The sequence below is a fragment of the Carassius auratus genome, chromosome 8, assembly GCF_003368295.1.
Source record: "Carassius auratus strain Wakin chromosome 8, ASM336829v1, whole genome shotgun sequence".
Lineage (NCBI taxonomy): Eukaryota > Metazoa > Chordata > Actinopteri > Cypriniformes > Cyprinidae > Carassius > Carassius auratus.
This window is the reverse complement of record NC_039250.1, coordinates 3,481,722-3,503,454: the sequence shown is the minus strand read 5'-3', so window position 1 is coordinate 3,503,454 and position 21,733 is coordinate 3,481,722. Positions and strand designations below refer to the sequence as shown.

The 21,733-nt window shown below is 37.4% G+C and overlaps 1 protein-coding gene across 4 annotated transcripts in view; it reads left to right on the top strand.

Annotated features, from left to right (window-relative positions):
* The window catches only part of LOC113106996 (GRIP1-associated protein 1-like), a 41,172-nt gene extending 20,248 nt beyond the window's left edge, over positions 1 to 20,924 (top strand). For 2 of the 4 annotated variants that reach the window (XM_026269108.1, XM_026269107.1), the window contains 6 exons: positions 547 to 646; positions 2,141 to 2,274; positions 3,896 to 4,012; positions 5,129 to 5,222; positions 13,389 to 13,558; positions 18,977 to 20,924. In XM_026269108.1, coding sequence (XP_026124893.1) covers positions 547 to 646; positions 2,141 to 2,274; positions 3,896 to 4,012; positions 5,129 to 5,222; positions 13,389 to 13,558; positions 18,977 to 19,057 — 696 coding nt within the window. In that variant the 3' untranslated portion in view covers positions 19,058 to 20,924. Of the gene's footprint in view, positions 1 to 546; positions 647 to 2,140; positions 2,275 to 3,895; positions 4,013 to 5,128; positions 5,223 to 13,388; positions 13,559 to 14,480; positions 14,544 to 14,654; positions 18,238 to 18,976 lie in introns of those variants that run through there. The other 2 variants (XR_003292608.1, XR_003292609.1) reach the window with 2 other exon arrangements.
* Positions 20,925 to 21,733: the final 809 nt, after the last annotated feature.

Sequence of the window (21,733 nt, the reverse complement as noted above, 5' to 3'; positions counted from 1 at the left end):
TCCCCTCTTTTTATCCTTCCGATGAAAACAAAAGAATTTTGTAGTGCTACTGCGGGAAAATGGATGGACAGGATGTTTAGTTGATGTGAAATTGTTGTTTCTATGTATGATTTTCTGTTTTCCTATGTAATGCAGTGATATGTAGACATTTTTCAAAGGGGTGCTTCATGCAAAAATTGTTTTCATCTACTCACCCTCCAGTTTCAGTTGTACACTGTATGGGTTTCTTTCTTCTGTTAAGCATAAATGAAGATATTTTGAAGAACATGGGTAACCAAATAATCCTAATTGACTTAAAGGAATAGAAAAAAATACTGTGGAGGTCAGTACGGACCATCAACTGTTTGGTTACACGCATTCTTCAAAATATATTTTGGTTTCAGCAGAAGAAAGAAATTCATACCAGAGTTACCAGTTTTTTTGGTGAACTATCCCTTTCAGTGTGGCTTAAGTGTCCAAATACATTTGGGGCCACTGTATAGACTTGTCTAGTCTGCTAAATGTCCATCAGACGTCAAAATAATGCCTGTCTTGTTATATCTGCAGCTGAAAGACTTAAAGAGGCAGCTCCATCTGGAGAGAAAAAGAGCCGATAAACTCCAGGAGCGCCTGCAGGAAATCCTAACCAACACTAAGACTCGCACAGGTGAACACTTTCTCTGTCCCTTCATGTTTCCACTTAAGATTTTGAGACCGTGCCCTCCATCATTATATAAAGCATTTGTTAGTATTTGAAATAGGGCTTTTTAGAGATGTCAACCACTCTCTCAGTTGATTTAAATTGCTATAGGCTCTGCAGTCACTATTTCATCACACATGGTGGCATGAATGAAAAATGTAAAGCAGGTAAGTAAATATGTGGCGCTGTGCATAAATAAGGCAGCAGATGACGATGGCTCCGCCCCTACTTCAAATTGCTACAAATGAGTCAAACCCATAGCGTGTTCTTACCACCTGAAGTGAATTCCAAAGAGCCCATCCGCTTTGTTCTTGCATCAGGTTCCTGTGGGATGTTGAGCAGTTCACTTTCCAGCTTTGGCTCATTACTATAAATAGTTTTTCCCAGAAGGCAGATTACATGAATGTAGTTTTTCTTTCACGTTACTGTGGTGTTATTTCATATCGTTGAGAATTTTGGTGAACTTTTTGAAATCCGATTTGAAATAGTGTAAAATGGGTTATGAAATTGTCAAGTAATCAGTGATTTTCACAATACACGTCACAGAAAACATCTTTATGAAGTGTTTTTATTAATTTTTTTTTGATGGATATTAATAATAAAAAAACCTTAAGAGTTTGGAACACTTTTTTTCATTGATTTAGCTGCCGTTTTATGTGACATCAAGTCAGTTTTATTTGTATAGTGCTTTTCACAATGCTCATCTTTATAACGTATATTTAAGAACTTTTCTTTTTACTAAGTGTTAATAAAAAAAAAAACAACTTAGGGGTTTTACTGCTCGGAAGCTAGTGATTTTGACAGGACATGAACACAAGACATAATGCCTTTGCCCCATGGTGTTTATAATCAAATTTGAGTGTTTGGACCACACAAGCAACTCAAAAGTCCAGTGGTCGAATACTGGTGCAAAATCAATACACAGCGTCTCAACTTAATAGAAACTTTTTAGGTGTATTCATTTGTTTGTTCCTTAAAAACTTAAACTCCTGGGGGGATGGACCCCACACACAACAAGGAGGGAGAGGCGGGTGCGCTAAATATTTGATGGAGCCCCTCTAAAAATGTGCTACAGATCCATGCATACGTGCATTTGCTCTCTGTAGATTGTTGGCAGTGCCAGGGCACTCCTCTTTTGAGCCATTTATAATTTAATGTTTACTAAATATTTAATGGTTGCGCTACAGAAGGTTTAGAATCAGACATTTTAAAGTAGGGAGCTTTATCTTTGTCAAATGTTCAGAAGGGTCTAAAAGTCCACACACACTTTCTCAAAGAGAAATTACCGGCATATGTTAGAAATTGATGCAGGGATTTCCATTTAGCATAAAGGCTTGCCATGACAGCAAGCTAGTATTCTTAAACTTATGGAGTTAAGTTACTGTCTTCTAGCGCACCTACAGCGCTTGGTGATTTATGCTCTTAAAATATTCCTCTTTTTGCGTCATGTATGCATTGCAGGTCTGGAGGAGCTGGTGTTGTCTGAGATCAATTCGCCGAGCCGTACGCAGCAGACGGGTGACAGCAGTAGCATCTCCTCCTTCAGCTACAGAGAGATCATGAAAGATGGGGCTTCGGCTCCCAGCACCAGTAAGGTAGAGCCGCCCACTGGGGGCCACAGTTGACGCTTCTTTTTCTCCGTCTCCCAGAAGCATTTCCTTCTTCGAGAAGCTATTAATAAACTCCCGAACAGTGTAAGTTCCAGAAATATACTGTTCCTGTGAAGAACCAGGGGAGAAAATCATGGTTGTTGTGACATGCTGGACCATCTTGAGGGACATGAGTGTGGTTTGGTGAAGAAAAACAGAAACTTTGTGGTGCATTTGAGTAATTATTTCTGTTTGCTACAGCTATGAAGTTTTAAACTTCGTGATGAAACTTGTACTTCAATGTTTGCGAATAATGCTTCAGACATGAATCATCTAGTTGACTTTCAACTCCCATTTTATGCCATCAGTTTGAAACATAATGCATATCAGGTGAGTTTGAGATTTAAGGGGAATTGTCATCAGCCTTTCAGTAAAGGGAAGTTTTTTTTGCAGCCAGAGGCAAAATGAGACTCATGGGACGAAAATAGTACACGCAGGGGACTGTGAGAGTCTGTGGGACGAGTCGACTTTCATTTGATTGGTTCGTCTCCAGCTCCTTGAAATGTCCTGAAACGCACTGAGGGACAGAATAGGACCACCACACGTACAAGACTGGTGGAAATCCTTCCTGTGACTTTCATGTGACGTCAAACGACACAGTGTAAAGTTACCGCAGTCTCAAAGGGATAGTTCATAAAACATACAATTATCTCGCTCTAAACCTGCATGACAGTGTAATTTTAACATTGTTCAAATACAATTATAGTATTTATTAATATTTTGAATTAACCTTTTTTAGTGTTAATTATTTCAAGTTTTAGTTTTTTTTTTGTCTGTTTAGCTTTTAATTTATATTTCAGTTTTAGTTTTTAGTAAAGTTAGTACAATAGTACTGCACTTTTGGTTCTTTAGAACTATTTTTAGCTTTAGTACTTAAACTTAAATTAGTTTCAATTAGTAGTCAAGGCACATTTCTTCATTTTAGTTCTAGGGCATATAAGTCTTAGAGCGCAATTCCATAAAGTGGAAAATTCTGAATGTGATTTACTGACAAGGTGTTCATTAAAGAACACCGGCGCAACATCTTGTTTCCATAATGAACAGTGCAATCTACAAAGAGTAACAGTTTGAACGATTAATTTCCGCTTTTAACAATTATGAAATTGTTCATAATTGTGGCATCCATAATTCTAATTGTGATTAGAAATTCGATTAATTGCGCAGTCTTAACTCTCCTCCCAGAAATTTACTGATAGATAGGGGAAACTCCTACAAAGGCATAATTAAAAAAATGAGTCGCAAAAATAACTGTCCACACCTTTTCAATGCTAATATCCCACTGCGTGTCTTTAGTAAAAACTGACAGTATTTTTTTTAAAGCCAAATGAGGGTTTGCACTGGCGCAAGCCAATTTTATTTCAGCTTTATTTCAATTAACCAAAATAAATTTTTAGTAGCTTAAGTTAACAGTAACAACCCTCATTACGTTTTGGCTTCTGTGGAACATATAACAAGTTTAGGAAATATAATGTTTTTGTCACTACAGTGAATGCTGTTTTTAAACATTCATGTTGGTATTAGCTGGTCTTTTCGTACTTTCAATGAAGTTTTGTTACTCTTTCCACAGTCCAACACCAGCAGCCCTCAGTCCCAGCGTCCTGCTGACCTTTCGGATGATGAGGTCAGTGAGCTCTTCCAGAGACTTGCCGAGGTCCAGCAGGAGAAGTGGATGCTGGAGGAGAAGGTATGACGTTTTAACCAGTATTGTAGTCTCATGTTACTAGGAAAAGATGAATTCTTGTGGAACAGCCCAGGTTTGCAGTACTGCACCAAACCTTCACCCGGCCATGTGGGCTCCATTGGGGGCTGTAAGTGCTGAATTGTGTCTCTTTATCATGAAATATGCACGCAGGTATTGATGTTTTCACATTTTAATCGATCGGTCTTGGTTAGTAACTATTGGAGTGGAAATATGTTGTTAGGGCTTTGACAACTTACATCAGTCTTTCTGCTTCAAAGGGACGTGATACCTTAAGCTCTAACATGTCAGTTACATTAGGCATGTTATTTCATAACTCATCTGGATTTCACAAAATGTCATATAGGAAGGTTGTATTTTTAAACTTCAGATTGAATATAAAATAGTTGTTTAAATTAACGTTCAATTCATTTAATTTATTAATGTAATTTATTTATTTAGTTATTAATTATTTTTTCACTCATAAACACTACCATTGAAGTTTGGGGATAGTCAGAATTTTTTTTAAAAGAAATTAATGCTTTTACTCATCAAGGATGAATTAAAAGTTTAGAACATTTTTAAATGAATGCTATTCTTTAGAAATTTCCAATAATCAAAAAATATTTAAAATATTACAATTTCCACAAAAATAAAATATATATTAAGCAGCCCTATATTCACCTTTGATCAAAATATGAAATGTTTCTTGAGCAGGAAATCTGCATATTAGAATGATTTCTGGATGATCATGTGACACTGAAGACTGGAGGAATGATGCTGAAAATTCAGCTTTGCATCACAGAAATAAATTAGATTTTAAAATGTATTCCAATAAAAACAGTTATTTTAAGTTGTAATAATATTTTACAAATTGTTTTTACTGTACATTTGATGAAATAAATGCCGCTTTGATAAGCAGAAGAGACTTCTTTCAAAAACATTTTAAAAAATCTTACAGACTCAGTACAGACTCGTACTGTTTTATTTTTTTTAAGCTAAAGCGAGTCACAGTGGCAGTGATCACAGTGGCCACACCTGTGTGCTTCCATATCAGGTTTATCACACACTTTGTGTGTGTAGCAGTTTATTTCAGGTCTTATCTTTGTGCACTCTGTTCAGGTGAAACACTTGGAGGTCAGCTGTGCCTCAATGGCCGATGACATCTGTAAAAAGACTGCCATTATTGAGACGTACGTCATGGACAGCCGAAGAGGTGAGTGACTTTCTCTCTCTCTCCCTCTTTATCATTGTTCACATCCTCAGACACGCTTGTTTTCTGAAAGCACCTGATGTGTAGGTTTACAGATGAGGTCATGTGATCCGTGATACTGATTGTGATTTTATTCGAAGGAGTATCAACATGTGGTTGTCACTTTGTTGTGTCAACGTGGATAAAGATTCTACACTATTCAACAGTACAGATTTGTTAAAAATGAAAGGCTGTTTAGGCTGATGCAGATATAATTTTCCCCTCTTATTTTACAGTATGTTTTTTTGTTTTATTTTTATAGCGGCACTCATACTTGAATAGAATACAGCTAAATGTTTTACTTAGATATTCTTAAAAAAAAGCACTTTGCAGCTGAAAATAATATTACATTTTTTTTTTTAATTAAGGGCGATATGAGTGCAGACTACTGTGTTTTATTCTTATGTTGCTCTTTATTGGATTTAAAAGTGAATGTCGCGACATTTGCCAAGTATGGTAACCCATACTCGGAATTGGTGCTCACCATTTAACCCAAGTGCGAGCACACACACACACACACACACACACACACACTGTGAACACGCACACACACCTAGAGCAGTGGGCAGCTATTTGCTCCAGTGCCCAGGGATTTTGCACAATTGCACAATTAGGGGATCAGTGCCTTGCTCAAGGGCACTTCAGCCATGGGTATTGAGTGTGGAAGAGAACGCTGTTCATTCACTCACCCCCACCGACAACTCCTGCCAGCACTGACACTCGAACCTCCAACTCTCTAACCATTAGGCCACAGCTGCCACTTATTTTACTTTAGTTAACGAATTTTATTTTTCATATGTATTTTTTTAGTGCTACATGTCTTTCTGAAACGGATGGTTTTACAATTTTCTGTAGTGACGGAATGGTCAATAGGTTAACTTTGATTGAATGTTGCCTTAAATTTATTATATTTTTTTTTTATTGGTTTAAAATTATTATCATAGATGTTGCACAGAAAGTTATCTATAAACTCTCTTTCTATGAACTCTGTCTAGCACTCTTTCTTTGTGAAATTCCAGTAAAATTCACTTTTCCTGTGGACCAAATACTGTTCTGACACATCGTGACCCGTTTTTAGAATTTGGAACCATCCGGATCAAATTTTGACAGCTTGGTTTGCTTGTGTGCATGAAAACAGTCAAACTCGATAATATTGGCAGGGATTCTCTCATAGAAGTTTGGCCTAAAGCACTGGATTTGTGCACTCAAACTCACAAAGAAAAAACTCCCATGAGAAAATAGCACTGGTACTTTTCAACTGCCAAAGAGCCTTAAACTGGAAGCTCATCCTTAGAAACTTTAGATTTATGTAAAAGTTGTGTGAATTTTATATTTGTGATACTTGCGTTTCAATTTGTTAATATTACTTAATGCATCGTGAGCTAACAATGAATAATACTTTCAATCCATGAATCCATCTTAATGTTATTTCATACTAATACATTTTAACATTTCAAGTTTTATAAATTAACATTAGCCAGCGTATTATGAACAAACATGAATTAGCAAAAATGCTTTTGTGTATCCTGCAATCTGTATCCTGTATCTTATTTATTTATTTATTTATTGCCTCATTTAAAGCAAGGCTTCTTTTGTGTTTCCCTACAAACAGAGTGGAGGTGGTAATGTTGCGTCTGCCCCCCCCCCCCCCCATGTGTTTTCCTGTTTTAATTTCATGACTGACTGATTTAACATTTAATGGCAGACTAATTGTAAATATTGTGCTATAAAAGTTTAAGATCTCTGCTCTTTTGGGTTGTCGGTAGAGCTTACAAAACAAGCGTGATCATGTAAAGACACTTTTTTTTTGCCCATTATAGATATCTGTAGAGAGGTGAAGGTTGAGAATGTTGTTTGGTAACAATGTTATAGTATAAACTCTGAAAAAATATGATGTATGTGCCCACATTCCATTTATACTATTCATCGCAGCCCAATTAGATTTTTAATGTGGCAGCAAATCTCCCGTTTAACCGTTTCCATCTGGTTCAGATCTAACCAGGATAGTCTTTCTGAATAGCATTGGAAATGATCCTTCATTTCCTAGAATAATTGAGGATAGACTCAGAGAAATTAAAAAATGGGGAAGTGGAGACTCCATAGAAAAATGAAGAAAGGATGCAGAAGGTAGCAGCACTAGATGAGAGCTGACATTATCAGGATGTAAATGATTCAGAATGCCGACATGCCTCAGTGAACCCAACACTCATCCTCAATAATGCAGCGAAAAGACTGAGCACCCCTCTTGTCTCCTCTCCTCTGTCCTCTCTCCCCTCCCTCTCTTTTATCCCTACACCAGTGCGGCTTGCCGTAAATTCATGCCAGTGATATAACAAATGAAACAGTGCAACATTTTATCCCAGACGTAGCCTTTTGAGTCAGTAGCGGTTTCCGTTGTCGCCAACGTGTTGAGGAAATGGCAAGTCAAGAAGCCCTCAGATAAGCCAGATGTATGCCAGCTTGGGGTATTGTTGACCCTTCATTTGCCAGAACTTTTTGCAATATTCCTCCGTTCCAAGTGGGGTTTGAATAGAAGGTGCTGCGGATTGTAAGAGTTACACAAAAGTTATCCCAGATGTCTGGCTTGTGACATTGCATCAGTCCCACAAACCCCAGGATGGATGCCACCTTGGGGGTATTGTTGACCCTTCACTTGGCAGATATTACCGCAACATTTTTGTCAAATCGTGAATTGCATAGAAAGTTCTGTGGCTTGTAAAAGACACAATAGTTTTTTTTTTTTTTAAACGTTTGGTTGGCGACATTATGCAAATGAGTCCCACAGCTCATATTCAGGATATTTCAGGGCACATGCTCCTGGCAATGCAACCTTAGGATCATCCCGTGTTTGTTAAGACAAATGCTGAAAACGTCATCCACGATTGGCAATATAAATGTTGTAAATGATGTTTTTGTAGTACTCTGCATGTGTGCTGTAAGATAGCTGTAGGATGGTTTATTTGCGCAGCCTCCACTAACCAGCCATTCAGCAACATGCCGCAGTCATGTGTGCACGGCCTTCCCGCCGCCTAAGTGCTACTGGAAGGAGTCAGCTTGGGTGAGACACCACTGCAGTCCGGAAACCCTCTGCCTGCCGACTTGAACCCTTTTTTAGACCTCTACCGAAGCGTGAAGTAAGCTAACCTCTCAGTGTACTCCAGCTTCTTCCTGCTGCATCATTTAAGGAAGAAACTATCCTTATCGTGTGCCCTATAGCTCCAGAACCCACTGAGATAATGGGAGTGAATTTGAGTCACAGCAGAATTATTTTTCTTCCCTCTACAAGCTAATTTGGTCCACTTTGGAGCGAATTACACCACTGGGAGTGGGTTCTAATGGGCACTCTGCTTGCAGAGGTTTCAAGAACTAATATGTAAGAAACAGATCATCAATATCCACACAGATCCCTCGAAAGAAGGGGTCACATCTGTAACTGGGAAAAACGCATGGCTGCAAACAGGAAGAATTCTTGTTGTTGAGATTAAATTGCCTGTTCTGCCCCTGGCAGAGGTTTCAGTTAAGTGCTGTGTCTCCAGTGAGAGATGGCTGAGAGGTTGCAGCCGCTGTGCTGGATCTGCCAGTTTGACTGATTCAAGATTGCTGACTCCTGCACCGGCCTGAGGAGATTCCCAATGAGGCTTGCTAAGAAGTGGCCAGCGTTTCTGTGGGATTCACATGGTAATTGTATGCTTGCTGTTATCTTGCATTGGTGCTTCAAAGCCTGAAGAGGACATTTTTCAAGGCCAAGCTCTGGTTGGTGTGATATTCCACCTGAACTATGTTCACTTATCTTTTTCTTCTCACATGCAGTAGGAGATTTTCACTCTAAACCCACTGTTAAGTACTAGAGTAGTGCAGAGTTCAGAATTGAAGAATTGGCTTCCATCAAATTCGTGAGTTAAAATTTGAATTCAGTTAGTTCAACCAAATCTGAGAGCTTTCTGACCTTGCATAGTCATAAACACCCATCAAAGACTGACATAGAAGAGAAGAAATGTATGAATAAAGCTGTTATTTTTGGGGGTTTTTAGCGCACAAAAAATATTCTTGTAGCTTCATAAATTTATGTTTGAACCACTGATACCGTATGAACTATTACAATGATGTCCTTACCACTATTTATTTAAGTGTGGTTGTTGTTTTTGCTGTCTATGGAGGGTCAGAAAGCTCTCGGATTTCATCAAAAATATCTTAATTTGTGTTCTGAAGATGAATGAAGGTCGGGGATTGGAACGACATGAGGATGAGTAGTTAATTACAGAAAATTTTTTTTTTGAGTGAACTTAAATCTACTTTACTACATTCAAAATATATTGATAACTAAATTAAAATAAATTTCATAGTAACCGAATTGGAATTTAAAAGGCTTTTTCAATGAAGTTCTTAATGTTACACAACCCTGTCAAATCCCACTTCATTCTCTGCAGGTTGTGACCTCAGCACTGTTCTGATGTAGTCCAGCCGAGCGTGTGATCAGGGATCCCCTGAGTCGTGAGTCAGGAACATCTGCGTGCCTTCAGTCTACCTTATATCCAGCATCTTTGTTTGCTTCCGTGACTTGGCTTCTTAGGTTCACATGCCCTGCTGGTCCGTCTGTGAGATCGCCTGGTGCCATTCCACACCTTTGAAAGTCATCGCCCTGGCATTTTCCAGCCGTTAGAGCAGGGAGTCCTCTTTGTAAATCTCCTTTGTGGATTTATCAAAGTGTCTCCATAGAGTGCTCGCCCCCTATGCTCCAGCAAATTAGAATTAATGACACTGATGAAAATAGAAGAACTACTGGTTGCACACAGGTGTGCATTTTTCCATTTGCAATGTTATTAGCACAAACATTGATGTAGCCAGCGAAGGATTTGCTCATCTTGTTCCCTAAAGAGTCATATGCATTAACTTCAGTGCGAGTTGTTTTTACTGGGAGGGAATTACGCCGTGGTGAAAGGAGATGTAGATGAAGCCTGTGATTTCCCTACTGCAGATGTTAATAGAATTCTAATGAAGAAGTTCATTGGTTGTAATGGGCTATTTGTCTTCTATGCTAAGCAGTGGATGTTGATAAGGACACAGGACAAGTTTAGAAAAAAAAAGGTTCAGTACTGCGACATGGAATTGCAAACTTTATCCATTCTCCTTTCCATTATAGTCACATCAGATGTATTACAGTTATAATTTTAGTTTAGCAATTTGTCCTTTCAATTTGGTGTAGTTTGTTTTCAAATGGTTTAGTTTCAGTTTTTGTTGTCGTATGTTAAGTTGTTGCATTTGAAATATTTGACTGCTATCCAGTGGCACTTTCTTGTTTTATGTAGGCGTTATGTTGCAGACTCTAGTTTTAAAAGATACCATGTATAAACCTCTAAAATTAATTTATGACCATTTTATTATTTTATATCTTTTTTTATTAGTTTGGTTCTGGGTCATGAAAATATGTATCGTAAAGTTAATTTAATTAGTAATATTGATTTTTACTGAACTTTTATTACTTTTATAATTTTTATTCAAGGATGTTTTTAAGCTATAAGTTTCATTTTTATCAAACTCTGTTTCCATTAATTTTCTGGATTGTATTTTAACGGTTGCGTTAAATTTTAATAAACAAAACCATCTCTAATTATTTATTATTTTAATGTCATTATTTTAACTTTTAGGTTTCTATTTTTATATGATATGATGATAGTTTTTTCTTTTAAGAAACCATAAAATGCTCATGTTCATGTACACATATATTAAGGGAGCAGCATGCTTCAGTATGTGTGTAGTTAATAGTGTTTTGCCCACTGCTCCGGGTGTGTGCTCACAGTGTGTGTGTGTGTGTTCACTGCTCTGTGTGTGTGCATTTCGGATCGGTTAAATGCAGAGCACAAATTCTGAGTATGGGTCACCATACTTGGCTGAATGTCACTTCACTTCACTTGCTGCATAATATTCACATACTTATCCAAACAAAATATGGCAAATTCTGTGACATTCCTTGTTATACAGTAAATTGTTTTAGTGTCTGGATTCCGCGTTTCCTGTGTTTCCCGTGTTTTCTGCATCATCAAAATCATAGCACACAGCGATACTGTATATGTCTGGCATTTTAGAGCTGGAAATATTCACCGGCTATAGTGTTCAGCTAATGCTTCTGTGGTAAGCTGACAAGTTTAATTATCTTATAGTCCAGATAAAGAGCAAAGACTGCGCTTTGCACCTTGTGATGTTTATGGTCAGGCTTCAGGGGCCAGGCAAATGTCATTCATGGCCTTCAACATTTAAAGCTATGCATTCAAAGGTTGAGCAGGCCTCTGGGGGGAGAAGTTAACATCTCAATTAGCTATGGTGCATCACGTTCTACTTCATTTTCATGGCTCTGGGCTATGGCATCGGCTCTCCGTGACTAGCAATGCTCGTGTGCTGCGCTAATGTTGAACACGTGTGAGGATCTTCTGTTAGCCAAACATATACGATATTCTTGAGCCAATCTAATAAGGTTAAAGAGGCGTGAGATTGCTAGTGCTTAGCTTGATATACTGATCTAACAATACATTAAGCTCCTCCGCTAACTATGACATGGCCTGTCATGAGAACAGGTCACAGTCGCTTGAGCAACTCAATGTTTTAAGAATCCAGGTTACTCTGCACCACTTGATATGCATAATACTGTTCCTGAAACGTATATAATCGGTTCTTTTTTGTTACTGAAGTGGCAGCTATAGCCAAGGAAATTAAACTTTTGAAAAATGTAATTGTATTTTTTTTATTATACCTGTAGTTTCTTATTTCAGCTTAGTTTTTGCACTTTTTTCATTCAGTTGCTTAGTTTTGGTTTTTCTTTAGCAAATATCTGCTCCTGTCCCCCTGCTTTTCGCATCATTGCAGTCTGAACCACTTACCATACAGCATAAATTAATATTCTTATAAAAAAAATAAACACAACATACAGCATTAATTACAAAAAATAAATACAAAACACGTTCTTATACATTTTGTTTTCAAAATTTTTTTTTTGTATTGTATTTTATATTTATGATTTTATATAGTTTTTTTTTTATTTAAGGGTAATAAAAAAATTTTATGTTAGTTTTGGAATCATAAAATGTTTAAAAAATGTTTGTTTGTTTTTTTACATTTATTTTAAATGAATTTATTTGTTAAATTATTTTTATTTGAATTTAGTAGCACTAGCTATAGCCCATTGTCTTTCTTTCCCCATAATAAAACATGTATTTGCTTCCACAGAGATTTTATTGTGAACTGCATTTAAACACCCGCAGGTAGTGGCACATTTCCCATGTGCTCCATCATCAGACCACAGGTGTAAGAGGTTATTTGACAGCACCGTTTAGGGACACGCTGCTGAGCTGACCTTGAATGTCTCCACTCACCCAGATGAAGTGAAAACCGAGAGAGAAGCATCCCGATCGAACTTATTGCTTTTGCCCTTGACATGCAGAGTCTGGCCAGCTCGATTCCCTGTCCTCCCTCAGAAGAAAAACTCCACTAAACTATCTGACAGTTCACTATTAACCTGACGATATCTTAGTAGCCTGGCTTTAAGCAGGCAACCTAGTACCTCAGCTCTTCCTTCCACTCACTCGCCTTCATTAATCATCTAGTAAGCAACATCTTTCATTTTTTAACACACCACCTTGTCCAGTTACAACCCCAGACCGATGTCCCCTGCTTACGGTTACTTCTGTGGTTGCGTGTTACTGTCATGAACCCTGTCAGTAGACCTTGTCAGTGCTGCCTTTAACTTGACTCCATCCTTACTGTCAGCCTCTCTACCTTAACCAGGGTTTGAATTTCCTGAAAGCTAGAATTCATTCTCGGCAGCTCTCGTGAATGCGCAGCGGTGTTTATTTGCCAGCTTTAAGACTTGCACGGCTTTTCGTCATTGCTGCGGATGATTGCACTCGAGGTGCTCGTAAATGTTGTGGCGTGCGAGGCGAGAGCTGTTCGAAATGCTTTCCTCCAAACGCAAGCACTCCGTATTCACTCAGCAGAAACTAATGGCCCCCTGATAGAGATCATCTTTATTCATGGATGTTGAGAAATTACTGGGAAAAACATGGTTAAAAAGCACAGGCCGGGGTGTTAGAAGGTTTGCCGTCTCTAAAATTGCACCTTTCTGCTCTCTCTGTCTCTCAGATGTATCCGGAGGAGGCGCAGTGGCCCATGGTGCTCAGGGTGAACGAGGAGGTTTGAGTTCTGTGCTGAGGGACTTGGTAAAACCTGGAGACGAGAACCTGCGGGAGATGAACAAAAAGCTGCAGAATATGCTGGAAGAGCAACTGACAAAGAACATGCACCTACAGAAGGTAAAGAGAGGGAAGGCCAGCCGTGTGGGGTGGGAAAGACTAGCTTTAATGATCCAGGTCAGTTTAGGTTGAATATAAAACTTTTCTGTTCTTTTGAAAGACGATTTTAGGCCCACACAGAAACTGTGCCTAAAGACCTACAAGAAAGCTCAGTAGATATCAGAATTTGTACATTACAACAAAATAAAATAAAAAAAATCTGCTTCTGTCTCACTATATATTTTTAGGTTTTCCTCATCATTGCAGGGCTTCCAAGATAGCGCTCTTGTCATTTGTACACTTGTAAAGTTTTTCACTTCTTTTTTTATGTCCTTTGTCTTCTTCAACTAAGTTATACATCATTTTATTTTATTCTATTTTTTATTTTTTGTTTTTATTTCTTTTTTCATTTAATAGTTTTATTTTATAGACCTTTATTTTTCCTTTGAAATGTAAGGCTAAAGTTTAATGGGAATATTTAAAATATATTAAGACTAGAATAACATAGTTTCTAATGCTCACCAAGGCTGTATTTATTCAATAAAAGTACAGTAAAAATGGCAATATAGTGAAATAATATTACAATATAAAGGAATTATTTTCCATTTTAATATTTTAAATTGTAATTTCTCTCACTTTTATTATTAGTATAATTTGAACCTGCAGTGTCCAGTTAAAGTTTTAGTAGTCTTTCTTTTCAAATTTAAGGTTAAAGTTGAAAATATTTGTATTTTTGTACCTACTTGCTGTTCACACTTTTTGTATCTGCAATTTGAAAAAGCAAACGCTGTTTAAGCAAAAGATCAAATTTAAATACTTTGTTGCAATACTCCATTTTACACATTGTGCCAAATTTTTCTCAAAGTGCAAAAAAAAGTGCAGATGTCAAGTGAGTTCTATTAGCAATGGCCAAGTTCCTTGGCATATCTTTCATTTGATTCAGACTTTCATTTGATGCTTCATGGGGAATAAAGAGCTGAACCGTGTTGAGCAATGACTCATTCAGGTGAGTAGAGGTGAAGTGACCATGAGTTTTCCACCTGCAGTTGCTCTTACAGCGTGATCGGCAGACTGTGTGATCATACGTTTGTGTGTGTGTGTGTGTGTGTGTGTGTAGGTGGCTTCCTGTCATATGGTCCTGAGACTCCACTGAGAGGTCTTATTCATCAGCAAGCAGAGGGTGGGCGTGTTGTTAATGCTAAAACGTTTCTAGGAGCAGGAATAGAAAGTGCACGTCAGGCAGCCAGCAGGGTGATGCGTTTGATGGGATTTACACCATCACACAGATTGACTAATGACAATTAACCTCTCACACCCCTCTTGATATTTCCAGAGCCGCACATAGTTAATGGCTGGTTTGTTGCTGTAGTGAAGCCATGTGTTGGTTTGTTTGAATTATATTAAAAACTATATGTGCTGTAATATTATAGTCTCTTATGCTCACCAAGCCGCATTTATCTGCTAAAAATACAGTAAAAACAGTCATACTGTGAAATATTATATATTTTTTCTATTTGAATACATATCAAAATATAACTATTCCTGTCCTTTCCATCTTTGGATAAAAGCGTCTGCTAAAATGCATATGTGTATGGTATATATCACGATGTGCTTTTCTTGACTGAAAATGAAACCCAAAAGTGTCTTAAAGATAACATAACCATAACATATAGTAATAAATATCTATTTTTGTATAATCAAGTGATTCAAAAGGGTCATATGATACATGCACGCAGATATGTGCATACAGAAGATCTGTAAAGTTGCAAAGACTAAAGTCTCAAATCAAAGAGATGTTCCTCATCAAATTAAAGACTCTGCCACCCCCCCCCCCAAAAAAATATGGCTCATTCAAACACACCCCCACGTCTATGTCATTATGTGGAAATATTTGCGTAATGCTGCCATGCTGCAAATGTTCACACAAAGAAAGAAAGCGTGGTTTCAGTAAAACCAGTTAGTGTTGATGTTAGGTGTTTTGCCAATCACAATGCACTGGGTCAGTTGGCCAATCAGAGCAGACTGCGCTTGTTGGAAGGAGGGACTTTGTAGAAAACAGAGGTTGCAGCACAGAGGACCTACAATAATGTAGAGTATTTGAAAAATAATGTGTTTTTTGAACATTAAAGCATGTCAACGTATTCTGTTGAACCAAATAAGCAAAATAATGATCTTTAAAAAAGCATCGTATGACCCCTTTAAATAAATAAGAATTGGAAGGTACTTCATTTTATTCCTCTCTGTTTAAATGTAAGTGGATGGATACAAACCAGAAGACTATTCATATAAAAAAAACAGCATCTTCACGTTATGTAAGCCTCGAGTTAAAAACAAAGACTCGCAAAAGTAATACATTATACATTTGATTGGATGCGCCACATTCAGAGACGTTATATATGCACACCTGCCACTTCACATTCGTTGAATTCTTTATTAATGCACCAATGTGTGATGCATGGTGCTCTGTTTTGTAAATGCAAATAAAATCCTAACTGAGGGGGCGTTTGAGCCGATGTGAGGCCTGGAGACAGTCTGGATGTTGGCGGAGTGCATCTTGTGTATGTGTGTGTATTGGTGCCCAAGGGGAGTTGTAGGTTACAAAAACACCCTGCCGTAACCTTGGCAGAGATAAAACAATGCAAACTAAGACCAAGATGGAGTGACGATCCCTCTGCAAAGCTTAGCCATAACTAAGAACAGAAAATTTGCTGCAATGTAAACCTTTCTAAATCGACAATTCTAAATGAACAAACATCTTAAGCATCTTATGAAGGATCTAGTCTGGTCAACCTTAGTAATGGTCATGTTTGCAATTTAACACTTAAAATATGTTTGTTATGTGCACACATGTAAACACTCAGACTCAACTGTAGTTGGATGATTATTATCATTACTAAATGTAGTAACTTCATAGTGGTGCTTCATAGCTAAAAGCCTTAACAATATATATATCATGATGATAATTGAATTTTTAGCCATCCTCATGCTTTGGATTACATGCACTTAAACGTGTTGAATGCTGCAGCTTGTGTTGTTGTGGGTGGTGTTCGATACAGAAACGCACTGGAAAACGATCCTGCAGTGAACGCCCATGATGCATCTAGCTCATTAACAGCAGATTAAGGATTCGTTTTTCCTGCAGACAAGATGAGAAAAATCTGGAGATGCTTAATATCTACAGCAGATCAAGACATTCTACAAAGCTTCCTGTTTTTCTCTCTGTCTCTCATGGTGTTCATCACACCATCAAAACCCTTGTTAAGTGCTTTTGAAGCTTATATCACACTGATGCCACTTTACAAGGCAAAAGACACCAAGATACATTTGTCCCCAGGGTTCAGTTGCATTAACATAGCACTGTTAAGACTGTGTTTTATGAGCTAATTTGATTAAATGAGCAGTTAGCCAAGAGGTAATCCGTTTTAATTTTTGGATTCAGATTAGGTCAATCAACCTTTTTTGCCTTTAGAAAGTTATAAGCAGTATTGAGGAAAACAAATTAGTTGACTTACTTAAGACTAGTCTTAGCAGTTTATGCAACCAGCCTGATCATTTTAAAAGGCTGGAAGTTATGATATAAGTTTTTTGAAACATAATTTTTTTTAAATAAACATTTTCATGAGTTATTCACCCAACCACAGCCCAGTTTTAATTTTAATTGGCTCATTTTCATTTTGTTAGACTTAAATAATTTTCAATAATCTCAGTGATTATAATCATTACTGTAATACAGTATTTTTACAGTAACAATCTGTTGTAACATTTGTTTGACTTTTTTTCCCAATTACCATTATTATATTAAAAATTATATACTCAGTTTTAATTATCATTAGATTGTCATTGCCAAAATAAAGCAATAAGCTCCAAGAACCCTTGGTTTACATTGAATTTATAACAGCTAAGGGGCGTTGTTAGGCTAGATGCAAAGCAGAGTGACTAAAACCAAAGACTATAGAATATCCAAGACATGTCCCTCATATGGTTTTGAATGGGGAAAAATGCAACGCTCAACATGGACACTCAATTGCAGGAAGCCCCGCCTTTTGAATGAAAGAGCCAATCGCTAATCAGTAAAGTTAGCGTGTCACTGCAGCTGCCATTACAAGTCCCGGTTGCTATAGAAATAGCGTTCTGAGACGTGTGCTTTTTTAAATAAGCTTTTTATAATGCTATTTGAGCAAAGGAAACAACGTTTATGACACAGTTGATGTCAGATTTCCTTGGTGTTTTCAAATATGAAATTTAATCATAAGCATAAGTTTTGGAGAATTTGATGTTTCCCCATACAAAGAGATAGGAGCTGCACTTGCATGCCCGAGAGGCGTTTGAAAGATGGCCACTGAGTCACATGACTTGTCTTAAAGAGACTTTGCTAAAACCCCCTTATACATTCACCGTAAACCATGGCTTCACGGGACTTATAGCTTTTGTAAAACGGTTATTCCATATACATAGGAAGGTTTCACAAAATAAAACAGAGCAAATAAAGTGTAATGATTTTAATAAAAACTGTATTGTTCCACCAAACACATTTGCTGTAGTGCCTCAGAATCAGTTGTGGTTGCAACAAAGTTGTTGCCAAGCAACACAGAAATGATAACAAATGTGTAAGATTGTATTGACTCAGCCAATCAGAATCAACGACTGGAACTATCTGTTTTATAATACAGTATTTTTACAGCAAGTTATACAATTTAAGTAAATTAAATTTACATTAAGCAGTGCGACATGCTACTATGATATATAAATATTTTCAATTTAAGTTAGTCATTTTTCTTTTTTTTCAGTATTGTAATGAGAATTGGGGAGGATGTGCATCATTTCAGTTAGAAATAATAAAAAAGGTTTCCTTTAAACAAAATAAACTGTATAATTTTAGATGTACTTTATATAATTGAGATAGATCTCTTTTAATTTTGGGGGGAATTTTAGCATGCTTTTTTCAGATCAAACTATCAATGGGGAAGCCATAACTACAGACCAAAATGGCCACCGTCTACTGTTGTGGACTTAGGAAGTCTTTTTCTAATCCAGCGAGCAACCACCTCATGAATATTTACTGGCAGTTGGGGCCGCCAGCCCAGAAACAAACAGCCCACTTAATATTTGATGGCTTTTTTTGCTTTAGAGTGAGCACACGGTGCATTGCCTCTGCTGTTGTGTGTGTGAGTGTGTGTTTTCTTTGTGAGGGAATGAGAGTATAATACCATGTAAGATTGCAGCTGAACTCGGCCTTTCTGCCTAATGGGTCCTTCGCTCCTTTCTTCTTTTTAAAACCCACATATTCGGCAGAATATTCTGGGCTGCTTTCAAACTAATGTGTAAAGCTTAGCAGGAGGGAGGAACTGTAAATAAACATTTACAGTAAGCAACTACCACATATTTTCAATAGTGTACTCTTCATTAGAATCCCGTTTAAATTCTTGGTCTGTCTTGCAGGATCTGGAAGTTCTGTCTCAGGAGATTGTGCGTTTGAGCAAAGACGCCACCCCTGTGGAAAACTCCAAAGCCATGGGATAGAACTGGACAGCGTTCATCCGATGATTCAGTACCCTTCTCTTTCTCTTTCTCTCATCTCTTCACGGCTAAAAGGAGGAAACTACATCCATCTCGTACAAAGACCTCCAGCAATCTCAGATGTTCCAGGAGCACAGAGGGTCAAAACAGATCAAGTCCATCTGTGATTTACATACTACTGAATGTAATGTAACACTTTATATGTTTGTTTGTCTGGGACGGGAAAGTACTGTTAGAAAAGGGTCCGTCGAGCAAACCCTGGCTGCTTGACATCCGTGAGTGCTCGGGACAGTGGCATGGCCTTATGGTCCAAACAGGACCATTCTACCCACCACTAATTCCCCTGTTCAGGAACGCGTCTGTCTAAAGTTGGCGTCCTCAAACTGCTCTCATTGTTGTATTGCCTGTTTTGTATATTTGATTCCCTAAAGACACTTAAGCTGTATGTGTGAATGTGTGTATATATGGGGCATATTTATTCGTGCCAGGAAATCCAAATATCATCATGTCTAAATCTTTAGAGTACGCTGCTCGTATCTGAAAGAAACTGGTAAAAATGTCAAGTTCTGCAGTTTGTTATATAAAAAAATATATATTCATGAAGATTTCCAGCAACAGCAAGAGAGTGTGTATTTAACTGCTACGATAATTATTATCGGAGCATTTTTGTGGGGCTCTCAAAATGTTCCCGTGATGGAAAGCAGCTCCCTGGACTCCCCTCGTTAAGCAGCAATCTCTCGGCAGCTTAACGACTCAATTTGACACCTCTCTGTCTGTCTCAGAACTGACGGCGCTGTTGGGGAACGGACTAGTTTCTCACAGCGCACACTTGACTCCCATGGGAAGCTAGCCGGCTGTTCTGGTGTGTAACAACAGTTTGTTTTGTGCGCGTCGACGTCCTAACATTTTTTGGTGAATGTTGCGACGTGATTCCGCTTTTATGAATTCAGTTTTTGCGAACATTGAAAATTCTGGTGCAAACACAAATATTTTATTTGGAGAGTGCAACATTAATTTAATCATTGGTCCTCATCGATGTTTTGGATCCATTGTGTCTTGTTTTTCCAGTTTTTTTCCAACGAATTACATATCTTAGAAAAGACGGCATTTCATTTAACACAAATGAAAGCTCTTCGAGTTGGCGAAATATCAGCCTCTTTTTCATTCGTCAAATTAAATACGGCATATGCTCCATTGATTATTTTAGGTGCAATGAATACTGATTGCACAACAGAACATAGTAGATTGAACATTTCACCTGAGATTATGGATTTAGTGTCCACCTTATTCCTCAACAGTTCTGTATTGATTTATATATATGTATGTATATTCATCTTGGCAAAATTATGTTTTATTATTTGTGAAATGTGAACGATTTGCAGATCATTGCAAAGCTTTAAGCTTTAATACGACAGTGGTTTATTTCCATGTTCTTGGCACATGAGCGTGATGTTCGTGCATGGTCGTTAAATGCCTGTCAAATCCCTGTCTCTGGCTTCTTTAGGAAATCCTGACGGAATGCTTTTCCATATTCTTTTCGTTTATACCATACAGTAGGAAAACGATATTCTTTAATTTCCACAATTGAGGAAACTTAGATGATTGCATTCAAAAGAATGAAGGATGTTTGCCTTTGAAGCTCAGAGTTGATTTATTTTTTTTGCCTTTTACTCTTCTAATCTAATATCTGCCAAACTTCTTTAGTCAAGATCATCTTTTAATCATCACTAACTACATGTCAGCAGATTCTATTATTAATGTCCCATCTCCCACTACATCTCAACGGCTTATATTTATTTATGTGCATTTAATTGTCATATTCAGACTTCCATAACTTGCAGTTATAATAAAGAATGGCTGGAAAAAACTGTTTGAGTGTCAGACTTTCTATGATTTGTTTACAATGTATGTTTTATGCATTTGACAGATGCTTTTTATCGTATACTTTTTTTTTTGTATCACCACAGGTGTGCCCTGCGAGTCAAACCAATGACATGCTGCACCAGTTGAGCTAGAGGAACCACGATTCTTTCTTGAAATTTAGTAGTTTTATTTAAGAGTAGTGCATTACATTTGATTCAGAATAAAGGTGAGCAATTCTTAAAAGAACCTCTTTTTTTCTCTTTGTGTCTTAAACATTATAATAATGTAAAGAACCTTTTGATTCATTTGATGTTAAGGGATCTTAATGGAATCATCCATGCCAATAAAGAACCTTAATTTTTAAGAATGTAGTTAATAGATCAGTGAATTTTTTTTTTTTTTTTTATAATTTACTCAGTCATCATGTTCCAAACCAATATGACTCCTTTTCTTCTGTGGAACACAGAAATTTTTTTATAGAACAATGCTTTTATTCAATGGCAGTCAACAGCATCCAAAAACAACTTTGGACCTCATTGACTTCAATTGTATGGATAAACACTGTTTTTAACTTTTGTTTTCCACAGAAGTAGGTCGTACAGATTTGGAACAATAACTGCTGGTTCCTCCCCAGGTCAGTGGGCTGTACAAGTACCTCTTTTTCACTGTGTTTGTCTAATAGATTGGTTAATCTCTCCTCTGAGCACAAGCTGTGTTTACCGCACTATCAATGATGCCTGTAAGAACCGTGAAAATAAATGACACGAATCATTGAGCAGTGTTTAATTGGAGCCGTTCAAATACTGCTGTCATCTT